Source organism: Balaenoptera physalus (genome assembly GCF_965194825.1).
Source record: "Balaenoptera physalus genome assembly, chromosome: 1".
Taxonomy (NCBI): Eukaryota; Metazoa; Chordata; class Mammalia; order Artiodactyla; family Balaenopteridae; genus Balaenoptera; species Balaenoptera physalus.
This window is the reverse complement of record NC_138882.1, coordinates 156045650-156059866: the sequence shown is the minus strand read 5'-3', so window position 1 is coordinate 156059866 and position 14217 is coordinate 156045650. Positions and strand designations below refer to the sequence as shown.

Genomic DNA, 14217 nt, shown 5'->3' with positions numbered 1-14217 from the left:
ACGTGTGTGATCTACGGTAGTGGTGTGAGTGCATCGCATCTACTCCTCTTGAAACCTTTAGCAGCTGGGGCAGTCTGGACATTTCCACAGGGAATTCCTCTCCATGCTGCCCCACGGCAATAATCCTTCCTCACCTTTACAAAACGCTTCATGTTCATATAATGGGGTGTCTCTCTCCAACTTGCGAGGTAAGCAGGTCAGGGACTGTTCTTCCCTGTAGCAGATGGGCACACCGAGGCTCAGGAAACTGACGTTTATGGAGCTTCTGCCATGTGCTGGGCACCTTCACAGGCATTCACTCTCGGAATGCTTCCTGGGCTTCCCTGCAGCAGCCAGGACTTTTGTGCCTTGTCATGAAATCCTGCCCAGCAGCGGAGCGTACATAACCAAGAAACAACTCCAAGATGACACAGACTTGGAGCCAGAAGGGCCCTGTGGAGATCATCCTTCAACCCTACAGTGTATAGATGGGGGGAAATGAAGGCCCAGAGAGGGGAAGAGACTTGCCTAAGGGCACCAAGCAAATCCATGGTTCAGCCACTCTGATGGGGGAGTTACATTCCCCGCAAGGCCCTCTTGCTGCCACGGAGATCAGCCCACATAGTTTTAGCTTCTCCCTGCAGGGGACCTCTGGGATAATAAAATCATAGATGTGGGGATGAAACAAAAATCTGGGAACCCATTGTCCAGATTCCAAAGTTCCTGAGGCCTTGGTGAGACAGTTTGCAAATGCCCGGGGGATGTGGTTTACACCTGGGGTGGCACAGCCTGCTCCTAGGGACAGATAAACATCCTGCCATGGGGGCAAAGAATTATCCCGCCCCAAATGCCGTGGCTCTGCCTCCTGCTCTCCTGGTTTCCTCCTAAGTGTGTGTATGGGATGCGGATGGGACACCTCCAACCTTCTCCCCGGTACGCCCGTCCTTCCCCAGGTGGACTTACCCTTCCACCAGCAGGGTTCTCCCCCCAGACTGTCAGGTACTAACATGCAGGTGCCCTGTGGATTCTAGTGAGATTCACCATCTCAGAGCCTTCCGGTCTGGTGACCAGAGAAACCTCTGTTCACCCTAAGAACAGACCTCATGGGCCATTTCCTTCTTTTTTAACTGAATGTGAAACTGTGCTGGCTGTATGTTTGTGTACATATCCTTTGTGTGACTGTGTATAACCATATACTTGTCTGTGTCTATCTCTTATTTACCATGTTTATGTTTTTACATAAAAATATTTTCTGATTTATGTATGTGAATCTGTGCATTTTCTGCATATTTCTATGTTGTGTGTGTGTGTGTTTTGTGTGTCGTGTGAATGAGTGCTTGTCCTGCATGTGTTATCCAACTGTGTCGCCAACCGCTCTGTTTGCACGTAAATGTGTGATAATTTATTTATTTATCTGACAGAAAGAGAGCAGCTTATCTTGAGGATTACAGGAGGCAAGCAAGGAAAAAAACCCCAGCCCTGTGTTGCTCTGTTTGAAAAACTGCTCCGTGTTGTTATGGCAGCTAATTTTCCTTAAATGATTTAAGGAAACGGATCTGTCTAAAAGAGCTGCAGCCAAGTTGTTATAGCAACACAGTCCTTTCTCCTCTACGAAAAGGCGGGGAATCACCCCAGAGCGTAGAGACTTCTCAACAGAGCAGCCCTGGGCTCTGAGGGATGCCGGGGGCCGAGGAGAGGGCAGGAGGGGACGCATTCCCCTCCCGTGTCCGTTCCTGGGCATCCTTCTTGGCGGCAGCGCTGGCCACGCTCCAGTTCGGGTCTCGTCGTCTTTCACCTGGACCCCTGACGTCAGTGCCTATCGGGCACTCTTATTCCTCTTAGTCTCCACGTTGCAGACCTAGTCACTTTCTAAAGCATCTACCATTCAACGTAATATTCTCTCTGGTGTCGTGTTCCGTGCTCCGCCCTGGATACACATAGGGCACGTCCTTGAATAGCATGTCAGGGACGTTGACCTTTATCCCACAAATAATGGGGAGTCGCTGGAAGGTTTTAAGCAGGGGAGAGAGCCTCAGGTGGATTTAAATTTTAGGATGTCTCTAGGGTTTCTAGACGGGGGGACAAATGGACTGAAGTACTGTTTATTCATCCATCTCTCTCCCTCGCTCAAGCGGTTCTGATGGCTCCTCAGTGATGCTACTGATTCTCAAGATTGAGAGGGCTTGTGTGCCACAGTATTCCCGACAAGCAGCATTTTGTTCCACTGCCTTAATTTTTTTTTACAGTTATTATACTTAGTTCAATTAAAAATCAGATTAAAAAAGGGCCTGAGACTTTGATTTTAATGAGAAGAGAGCACTGGACCACAGGAAGAAGCCAAAGTCCTTGCCCATGACCTTCCTCGCAGCTGCCCTGTTGTATATGCTGCGCACCGACCCCAGCAGCTGAGCTCTGCCACCTCCATTCTGTGGCTCAGCTTGCCCTGGAAAGCCCTCTCCCCTTTCCCTGTCACCTCCCTCGTCCCTAAACCATAGCCACCTGATAAAATGTTTCCCATTCCTAGGGGCTTCCCTGGTGGCGCAGTGGTTGGGAGTCTGCCTGCCAGTGCGGGGGATGCGGGTTCAAGCCCTGGTCTGGGAGGATCCCACGTGCCGTGGAGCAGCTGGGCCCGTGAGCCACAATTGCTGAGCCTGCGCGTCTGGAGCTTGTGCTCCGCAACAAGAGAGGCCGCGGCGGTGAGAGGCCCGCGCACCGCGATGAGGAGTGGCCCCCACTTGCCGCAACTGGAGAAAGCCCTCGCACAGAAACGAAGACCCAACACAGCCATAAATTAAATAAATAAATGAAAAAAAAAAAAGAAAAAAAAAATGTTTCCCATTCCTAAAGGTCCAGTCCAAATTCCTTGAAAAAACTTCCTTGGATCCCCCCGGGGACACAAGTGCGCGTGCACACGCGCGTGCGCACACACACACACACACACCCTGGATTAATCTCCCCCGCCCCATGTTTCCAAAGCGCTACATTTTCTCTGCTCACCTTCCTCACTGCCTTGGATTAAAATTGTCCATGAGGGTCTGGCCTTCCCATCAGATTGTGAGCTTTTCCTGGTCTGACATCCTGCCCCATTAATCTCTGTAACTCTGAGGTTACCCAAGGGTCTCGCACAAGGCAACCTGCAGAGATTGTCCTAAACTCTCAGGTTGTGTCTCTGGGAATTTAGGACAATCTCAGCAGGTTGCAGGGAAACCAAGGAAAGGGTTTGTGTGCACAGACCAGAGCCTTAAGGAGGGCATAGCGATGGTGGCAGCAGAATCCAGGACACTCTGAGGGGAAGGTGAGATTGGGGAGGGGGTCTGTGGTCCAGTCGCTCCTTTTTCTCAGGAGACTCATAAAAACCAAGTCACGGAGGCTCTGGGTTTGCTTCATCATTTGCTCGGCATTCACATGGAGTGCCTGCTCAGAGCCAGGTCCCTATTGGGCACTGGAGACTGAATCAGACAGACCCTGCCCTGGGGGACAATCAATCACAACTGGTAAACAAGGGCCACACTGACCACAGGGAGCTGTCCTGGAAGTGGGACATTAAACGCTTTGTGTCTGAGATCCAGTGGGTTAAAGGCTCCTTTGTCAAGAGCATCGTTTAATATCCAAGTCCCGGAGAGGGGTGGAGGATGCAGTGAGCACAGGGCTAGGAGAGCAGCTTTGAAGTCAACACCATCATTAACGCGAAGACAGCAGGCCCTTGCTGCCAGGTGAGGACACAGAGGGCTCATTCCAGGAGATTCTCTCCTGCTCCACCTCAACACCAGCACATCTAAAGCTATTCCCCACGCTTACTGGTCCTCCTGGGTTCCCATCTCAGGAAGGGCACCCCCTCCTCTCCACTGTCCAAGCCAAACCATGGGCATCACGCAGGATTCCTTCCTCTCCCATCAGCCACAGTCTCTCGTGTCTCCCTCTGTAATATCTCCAGACTCCCCCTCCTCTCCGCCCCGAGCAACAGGTTCTAATGGTCTCCAGCCTCTAGCCTGGCACCCTCTGAATCCATCCCCTTCTAGGCACCAGTGGGATCTTTCTGAAATGCAAAACTGATCCTGTTACTTCCCTGCTTAAAATCCTTCAGTGGCTCCCCGTTTCCATGAGAATAAAGTCCAAATTTATTCTACCAAAGCCCTATATCACAGCCCCTCTTCTGCCCCTCTGTCTGTCCTCAGTACCAGCCACACTGAACGACTTGCAGCCTCCCGAGGGTGCCTCCATCTCAAGGCAGATGTTCAGATGCCTCCTCTGCCTGGAAAAGCCCTCCCTGCCCTGAGCAGCCTTCACACACCAGCTCCGGTGTGGCTTCCTGGCTTCGGCTCCTTCTATGGCTGCCACCGCCCCCGTGCCTCCCTCCACAAATGCACCTAGAATAACTGTCTGTAAATGGTTGTTTCCACCAGGTTGTGGACTCCTTAAGGTAGACACCAGCTCTGACTATTCACAGCACCCAGCACGAGGTTCCTGCCTCACCAGTTCTTTGAGGAACAACAATGCTCACAGATATAGGCCCTGCCCTTCAGCAAGGGTCTTTCTGATTCTCTGCTTGCGGATCCTGTGAGCAGGCCACCAGGATGGAAGGTGTGAGGCTGTGAGCACTAGAAACAAGGTCAGAAGCTGTCCTGGCAGTTTAGATAGCTCTGGGGTTGAGTGATTCTGATGATGTCTGTGACGGTGAAGGTCCAGGGTAGAAACGCATTTAACGCTATTAGGGCAGATGCCTGGGGCACTGCGGTGTTTACAGCTGGGCACATTGACTCTCCAAGTCAAATGCGAATTTGAATGGGATACAAATAATGTTTGTTGAGGATCTGGTACACACCGGGTACTGTGTTAGGTGCTTTCACATAGCTTTTTTTTTTTTTTTTTTTTAACACCTCTGATGTTTCTTCCTTTTTTTTAAAAAAAAAAAATATATATATATATTTATTTATTTTGGCTGCACCAGGTCTTAGTTGCGGCACGTGGGATCTTTGTTGCAGCCTGTGGGATCTTTAGTTGTGGCATGCAGACTCTTAGTTGCGGCATGCAGGCTTCTTAGTTGCAGCATGAGAACTCTTAGTTGTGGCGTGCATGTGGGATCTAGCTCCCTGATCAGGGATCGAACCCGGGCCCCCTGCATTGGGAGAATGGAGTCTTACTCACTGGACCACCAGGGAAGTCCCTCACATAGCTTTTAGGTAGAGAGATAGTGTAATTTGTCATCCAAACAGGGATGCTTTTAAGAGTGGAAGGAAGTACCATTAATAAATACTCCAGGACAATGGGTATAAACCAGAACTGCCCTGGGCAAGCCGAAACTTTTAACCATCCTTTCTACAGATCACACTTTGTACATTCTTTTGGTAACCCTTGACACAATTTGTAAATCTATATTTATCAGTAAGTATTTACTTGTTTAATGCTTATTCTCCCACTAGATTGTAAGAGTTAGGGTTTTGTTCACTATTAGGACTACAATGCCTGGTAGTTAGAAACTACTTGATAAATATTTGTGGAAACAGGAAGGAAAGAATGGAGTAAGGTTCTGGGCAGGGGGGCGGGGAAGAGAGGAGGAGACGGAGGGATCTGGGGTCCTGGTCCAGGTCGTCTTGGCTCTGATGTTAGCGCTCCGCATCCTTGCTTGGGGCGTAAAGGAGTGGACTTTCAGGAAGAAGGCAGCTCCCACAACTCGCTCAGCATCCAAGTGTGTTTACTAAGGTCCGACCAGATGATGATCAATCTACTCATAGCACAAAGAATATCCTAATACCTCTGAAACTCGGCCTCGCCTGATCTGTATTCTGTAACAGGATCGAGTGCCCGGTTGCCTGGGAGCAAATCAATGACTTCAGATTGATGATGGCAATGGCAGGCTGATGCCTCGTCTCTTTAGCAGACTTGACGCCCTCCCTTCTGTTCCTCCCCCAGTTCTCTCCTCGGGGATTCACCTAAAACACCACTTTGTTCTGAGGCCCCCACTCTGTCACTTCTCCTGCCTCGTGTCTTTTCTTTGATCATGCCTTGTTGTCCCCTCTGTGAATAGCTCTTTAGTATCTATAAACCACATTACAGTGGGCATAACAGGATTTGCCATGTTCAATCCAATGCAACTCAACAAATAGTTATTGAATAGCTATTATCAGCCAGATCAGAAAAAATGTAGGGGCTGCCCTCTTTTAATAAGAAGGTGGCAGAAGAAGGAGGGGTCATGATTCTATCAGGGAAACTACAGTTAACATCGAGGTCTCGGGGACAGAACCCAGCTGACTACAGACACCTCCTGAGCAATTCAGAAGCAGCATTTCTCTGCCAGGAAAGCTGGTCAGGATGGATCAAAAGTTCAGGGTAATAACGGGGTTTGGAGAGTATAGCTAACACCTTCTTTTGTAGACAAGGAGGGATGAATTGGAGAAGGAGGCAGATATACTAAAGCTATGGCTACGTAAGCCCTGACAGCAAGTGGGTTATAAAAAGACCTAGGGAAGCAAAGCTCACAGAGGAAGATAAAGATGGCAGCTGAGGTGAGATAACTACTTTGCACCTAAGGACTTACTTACTTTTTCATTAACCCTTGCTCTGATATATACATTTGTTTTTATGTACACAATTCTGCCTGGTCAATACATATTGCTCTTTTTTTTTTTTAAGGGAATTTTTTTTTTAATTAATTAATTAATTTATTTATTTTTGGCTGTGTTGGGCCTTCGTTTCTGTGCGAGGGCTTTCTCCAGTTACGGTGAGCGGGGGCCACTCTTCCTCGCGGTGCGTGGGCCTCTCACTGTTGCGTCCTCTCCCGTTGTGGAGCACAGGCTCCAGACGCGCAGGCTCAGTAGTTGTGGCTCACGGGCCCAGTTGCTCCGCAGCATGTGGGATCTTCCCAGACCAGGGCTCGAACCCGTGTCCCCTGCATTGGCAGGCAGATTCCTAACCACTGTGCCACCAGGGAAGCCCCCATATTGCTCTTTAATTTAGTATATTCTTATTGGTATCTTCAAAGAGAGTGAGTAGAATGAGGTACACAGGTGCATCACTGAAATACCCCAACTCTGGGATCTTTGCTGTCTTAGCAATCAATATCTGTCACCTGATGGCAGTCAAGGGGTCATAAATCACAATCATCAATGTTGGAAGAGATTCACTCACATGTAGTCTCACTATAATGTCTTCCAAACAATTGAGTCTCCTCCATGCACTATTTTTGACAGTGTCATTTAGCTTCAAGTTGAACACTTTTAGTAAGGCCAAGTTCACAGGTCATACACCCACTCCATCCTCGGGCCGCTCTAATGGTTAAGAAGTTTTATTTCTCTATCGACCTTACCTCTTGCTTTGGCCTCCACCTGGAAGATGTCTGGCTATCCTCCTTCATAACTCTTCAGAGAGAATGATGGTGGTCGTCCTTCTTTCTTCTCTAAGCTATGAAACCCCAATGTCTTCTCCTATTTCTCACAAAGTCGTGTCCCTGTGAGCAAACTCAGTGTGGACATCCCCATTCCCCTTCTTTCTGGAATAGCAGGCCCTCTTCTCTAGGAACAGATTTATCACTACCGCCACACACCCCAAGGTCAACTACATGATTCCAGCGAGGCTGTCCTGTCCTTACATATCCTTGCCTCTTGGACCAGAGTTGCCCTGCCCAGAGGTGGCCGTGTCCTCCACTTCCTGCCCAGAGGAACTCCAGTCCCTCTTGGAACTGGAACTAGAATATGAGAGTGAGTCACTCTCTAGTGGGGCAACCAGTGGACGTGACAGTTGGCACAAGCTCCCTAGAGATGCAGGAGGCCAGGCTACAGTCTTCAACTGTATATGAGGCTCTGGGACTCTTCTAAAAAATTCTCTATTCTGTGTAAACTAGTTCAAGTTGTATTTCTTTCGCTTGTAACCCAAGAGCCCTGATAAATGTGCTCCAGTATATTTCCTCCACCCCATGAGATCTCCACAACTGAAGCCAGTATTCGTGAGGGGTGGGGAGGCACTTGTCCAAGTCAGAGAAGAGACCAGCAGGCCTAGTCCCTCCCGGGTTTTGACCCTGAATTCCTACTTTGCAGCTCCTAGTGGGCCTTCCCAGTACAACACTGCCCTTTCCCAGATCAAGCCGTAAGACCAGCAGCGGCTGAGGGGGTTCAGTTACTCACTGGGTCGTTGTACATCTGAATGATAAGCTGTTTCACTCCATGCAGGGTGGGGTGGGCCCACGGAGAGGGATCCAGCCAGTGACGGTTCAGGTCAAACCCCATCAGAGAGCACCTAGGCAGTACCCAAAGTCAGAGTCAGTACAGGAGCAGTCATTATGTCACTTACCTAGCACGTGTTTGTTTGTTTGTTTTTTGCCAGAGATAGTGCTGAGCATTTTACATGTATTAATTCAGTCACTTTCAACAACCCTATGAGGTCACTATTATTATAATTCCTGCTCTACAGAAGAAGAAACTGAGTCACAGAGAGGTTCAAACATATTTCTGCAGAGTAGTCTCACTTCAGTGTCCATGCCCTGAGACCGCAGACGCATGCGCATCTCCAATACAGGACCAGAAGGAAGGCTCAGGCCGAAACCATCGCTTTCCCCACTGTTCCTCTCTGTCTCACACCCACAGCCAATCCATTGTGTCTACCTTCAAAATATACTCAGAACCCAGCACTTCTTCATCACCTCCACTGCTATCACCTTGAGCTTGGACTAAGGTCCGGAGTATTGTAATAATCTCTTACCTGGTTTTGTTTCCACCCTTGCATCCTCCTACCCCACCTCTCACCCTACATACCCTCCCCCTTTTCCACACAACACCCAGGGTGATCCTATTAAAACATAAGTCCGATGGAGTCCCTTCTTTGCTCAAATGGTTCTCTGCTAGATGCAGAGTAAGAGCCAAAGTCCTTACCACTAGCTACAAGTGCCCATGTGTTCCACCCGTTATCTTCTCTGACTTCAGCTCCTAACACGGTCACTCCTGCTTCTTCTCTGCCAGGTTCTGGCCTCCTACTGTTCCTCCAACAAACTGAGTACTTCCAGCCCCGGGGTTCTTGGACAGGCTGTCCCCTCCGCCTGGAAGCCTCTTCCTCCAGATAGCTGAGTGATTCGTTCTCACTCAGTGCCAGTCTTTGCTCACAGGTCACCTGCTCAGTGAGGGCTACCCTGCCCACCTTCTCCACAATCTCCCATGGACACATTAATTACTTCACCAGGGCAAGTGGAACCGTGACCTCTGGTCTCCTCCTATCCCTCTTCCTTCCCTTTTTTTCCTCCAGATCGACTCAAAGCCTTGCTTGTCCTTGGAAAGATGCACCACCCCCAGGTCTCTGGGCCCACGCTTCCATCTGCTGGGCCTTTGCACACTGTAGGCTTTCTCCAGGCCAGCCCAGGCTGAGGGACAACTTCAGAAACCCTGTTCTTGCTCACAACTCAAATTACCGCAAACATCCTCTTCCTGTCCCCAGAATGTCTCCCACACAGATCTGACAATCTTGCCTTCTTGATCAAGATTCATCTATGATTCTCCATCACCTATAGGATGAAATTCTGCTCTTCGCAGATTTTTAACCAGATTCAAAACTGATGAACTTTTTGCCAAATTGTCCCCCCCTTCTTTGCCCAAATTTTCTCCCTTTTCTTTTCTATCCCTTCCATCCCATCTTATTTTACTATTTTACCCATCCCTACTTATTTTCCCAACCCCTCTATTTCCTTAAGTAATAAAACTCAACCCCTTCTCAGCTTGTTACATTTACATCCCCACTGCTCATCTTACTCAGAAAAATAAAGGATTCTACTGAGGACCCCTCCTCTCCTTCAAGGTGGTTGCGGTGGTGTTGGGGAGTAAATAATAATAATTTCCCCCATCACTTAAAGTAAGCTGGCTGGGAACCCTGTGGGAGAATAACTAATGTTTCGTGGGGACACATAGGGAAAGGCTTCACTGAGGAAAGATCATTTGAGTTGGGTCTTGCTGAATGAATAGAATTTTTCCAGGTGTTGGTGGCAGAAGGAAAAGTGCAAGCAAAGAAAGGAACTGTGAAGCCACCCAGGCTATTGGGGGAATGGTGGACAATTTGATTTGACTGAATCATAGAGTACTATGTATGTATGTAGTGAAGAGGTGGTGATGGTGAGCTGTAAAGGGAGTGGGAGGGGAAATGTAAGGGCCTCGAGTGCCCGGCATGGAGGTTCACTGTTTCGTCTTTGCATTGCTATACTTAGATGAATTGGGTGCTGGTGTTGGCTTCTCATTGATGGCAAAGTGGGGACAGAAACAGTCATATGCAGGTTACAACAGTATCATCATCACAGTCAAGGGGTCACAGTCAACAGACATTACTTTGTCCCAAGAATTAAGTACTTTACGAAGTGTGAAATACTTTATCTATGTCAACCTTATGCGGGAGGTACTATTATTATTCCCATTTTGCAGATGTGGAAACTGAAGCACAGAGGGTTATAAACAACTTGCTTGAGAGAAGGGGTGATGTCAGGATCAGTTTACAAGCAGTCTGACATTCCGTGCTCACAAGAAACATAGTCTGACAGGAGAAAGAAGATCTGCTCACAGGCTTATGTACATTTATAATTCAGGACCATGTTATCAGGATTAAGTGAGGACAAACTTAATTTATAGCACAGGTTCTGGCACATAATAGCAGATCAAAAATGTTATGTTGTTGTTTCCTTGTACTTTATCATTGTTTTGTGCTACATGCTATATCAGTGGCACAGACTAATGGTTTGCAGTCCATCAGGGGCTCGAGTGGGCAGCAGACAGCAGTGGTCAGGGATGACCTCCTGGCTTTCTTCCCAGTCTGGAAATCAGGCACATCTGAGCTCACATCCATGCCCTGTTCTTTCCTAATGTAGTAGGCATTTGCCCATTTTCTCTGGGGAATTCCTAGCATCTAACTCTGTGATTAGATGGGGCAGGATTAGGGAGAGTTCGTTCCTCCATCATTAAAAGATGATGACACTGTGACGGTGCCTTTTCTCTAACCCCAGAAGAGAGATGGGCCCAATGACCTGGCATCCAGAGCAGCGGCAGGAAACCCAGACTCAGGCAACAGCTACTTCTGTCCAGCACTTAAACTTGGACTAGGTGATGCCACGCTGGGAGTTGGGTCATACAGCAGTGCTACCGTGGAAGAGAGATAGATTATTCCTGCCAACAGCCAATTTTTCTGCCCTCCAGAGCTACTCTGTTAATTAGTTGTTTTCCAAGTCTGGTCTTCCAGCTTCTGCTTCATTCTGTAAGCCCCTTCCTATAAATTCCATTTTTGTTCAAGTGGCGGAGTCAGTTCCTGTTTCTTTAACTGAGAGCATCCCTAACCATATGGCTCTGTGGGCTAATTTATGGAAAATGCCAGCAGGCCCCTATATTGCCCACTTCCCAATGGCTGGTTACCAAGGAGACAAAACCATTGGTCTGGGTGCTGTTCCCACAGAGCTCTTCCAGCCCGCACTGAGCATCTAAAATTTTGGAAGGGAACATTGTCATTGATGACAGGACTTAATCATAAACTGTATCCTTTGAGATGGTTATCTTACCTACCTCTCCCTCTTCCAAACAAGAATGTCCTCAACAAAGTCTTGGCCAAGTCACCAGCCTGTTCCATGACACCTCCGGGACCTGGTACTCATCACCTCCCCAAGCAGCTTATCCCATTCTTGGACAGCTCTGTTAAGAAAGTCTTCCTTCTGTTTAGCTGAAATTTGTCTTCTGGTGACTTCACCCATCAGTCTCAGTCTTGCCCCACAGAGTCACACAGAACAATGAGGCTACGTTGGGAAGACCAGAAGCTTTGGGAGTCAGTTAGGCTTCAGTTTTGGCTGTACTCCTTACCAGCTGTGTGACCTTTTCAAAATTTCTTTTTTTAAAACCCCTCTGGGTTTCTGTTTTATCCTATGTAAAATGAGGATAACAACCTCGACCTTCTGGATTGCATACATGAACTAGTGTCTGTAAATGGCCCAGCAGAATCCTCAGACAGAATGAATATTGAATAAATGGTAGCCAGTGATGACAGTGGCAGTGGTGGTGACTGTGGCATCGTTGAAATTGTCTAAACCTGAATATCATCTACTCCAGGAAGGCGTGCTGACTTACTCTCCGCAAATGTGGGATGGGTGCTTCTCCTCTGCTCCCATGGCATCCACTGCTCCCACATCGGAGTGGCTACAGCACAAGATATAGTAATTATTGAGTCTGTCTTCCCCACTGGACCATGAATTCCTCAAGGGCAAGGATGATGTCTTATTTGTGTTTGTACTCCTGTGCCTGACAAAGAGCCTGGACTACAGTAGACATTAAAGACTTAGTTGTTGAATGAACATTTCATTCTTTCCCAAGCATTTTCCTATCTCATATGATACAGTTCTCACAACCATCCAGCCACACAGGTGGATTCCGTTTTTCAAGTGGGAGCATTGAGGGCCAGAGAAGGTGAGGTAAGCTATTCCTCCAAGGTCGCCTAACCTGTACTCCACAGGGCCCAGACTGGAATCCAGGTGTCCTGGTCCTGGGCTCCATGGTCTTCACACCTGGCCATACTGCTTCCAGGAAGCCTCTTTGATTCAAAAAAGTGAGATTTGAAACTGAAGGAAAAGTGTTATCGGTGAGAGATCCTGAAAGATCCACTCCTTGATCCCGCCTACAGATGAAAGCAGAGTACGGCTGGTGATTCAAAGGCAACTCAATCCCCAGGAATCCTGGAGCTCTTTAGAAGCTAAAGCATTTGCGGAACTCTGAAATCAGTAGTACCTGTGCTGGGTTTTTTTGAGATGATTTTTAAAGACTGCTTCTATTGGCAACCAGTCTCTCAGTAGAAAGACTGCTATTTATTGAAGAAAACGTCTTAGTAAAGTTGCAGGAGCCCTGGCTAGGGGCTGGGGGACAGGCCTCACCTCTAATATCTATATCATCTTGGGAAAGTCACCTCCCTCCCCTGGGCTCCATGCTCTTCTCTGTAAAACGAGGGTGTTATATACTTCACTCATGGAGGACTCTTCCCGCTCTCTCATTAAGTGATTCAAAGCATCAATAATTGGGCTTTACCTCCAAAGTTAGGGACCTGGAGGAAGCATACATTTTGAATAAAGTGAAGTTGAAATACAAGGAGAACAAAATATTCTAGAAAAAGGATTGATACAGTTTTTTAAAGAAATGCCAAATAGTTAAGGGTTACCAATATCTTAACATTAATTGCATGCATTTTCCACCATTTGAGATTTGCATCAGACCCAGTCCTTGCCTCTAGGAGTTCTCACATTGCTCAGAGCTTTGAAGAGAAGATGGGAGTTTGCCAAAGTCAAGACGTAAGAGAGCACTCCAGGCAGAGTTCATGGTATGTGCGAAGTGAGGGAAGTAGAAAGCTTGGAAATTCTATGCATTTCTAACAGTGTTATGCTTGTGTTTTATGCTTGTGTCCTTCCCTGGGCTATAGGCACTGGGAAGGCAGTGCTGGTGCAGGTTCTTACTCTTCAGTGGTTTCAGCTGCCTAAAGATAGGGGAATGGACAAGATGACCTCCAGATGTCCGGCTCTCACCCCTATGGTTGCCACTTTAGGGTCACTTAGTATGAAATCTGGGGTCTCTGCTCTGGGCCTGTGTCTCCTTGGTCCGCTGCTATTCTGCTATTTATTTTCAAGGTAAAATTTCTGCATGAGCTCAAAATCAGGACCCATGTTCTGACATGAGTGGGGCTATCTATGGCACCAAGAATATTGAATATTTGACATTAGGACCATTCTAGAAAATCCAAATTTATGAAAGTCAAGTTTATATATAACTTCTTCCTCTTGAGTTGGAGATACTCTTGAGTATCTTTTCTTTCTTCTTCCAAACTGTGAGCCCAATGAGGCCAGGGAATATGTCTGTGTCATGTTACCTACCTCCACTCCAACTTCCCTACTATAGACTGAGGTGCTGAGAAGGTTCAATATATCTATTGAATATATAGATTATTGAATAGATGCACAAATGCATGAACAAATACCCTGAAGGTTTGTAAACAAGGTTTAGATAATTACTTGAAGACATATTTTGAAAAGTATTTAAGCACTTGTTACATGCTAGACCCTCTCACAATAGCCAAGTGAGGTAGGTAGTGTTTATCCCCATTTCATAAATGAGCAAATAAAATCCAAGAAAGATATGACTTCGAGAAGGTCACTTGACAACTACTAGAATATAGAGCTGGGATTCAAACCCAGGTCTTACTGAACCCAGTGACCCTTTGAGGTCCCCCCAGCCATCAAGGAGGCTATGTGATCTGTGA

General features: G+C 47.5%; 1 protein-coding gene across 1 annotated transcript in view; it reads right to left on the bottom strand.

Annotated features, from left to right (window-relative positions):
• The window catches only part of AGBL4 (AGBL carboxypeptidase 4), a 1388494-nt gene that overhangs the window by 106542 nt on the left and 1267735 nt on the right, over positions 1-14217 (bottom strand). The window contains exon 9 of the mRNA XM_082431251.1: positions 8097-8208. Within this exon, the coding sequence (XP_082287377.1) occupies positions 8097-8208 (112 nt within the window). The remainder of the gene's footprint in view (positions 1-8096; positions 8209-14217) is intronic.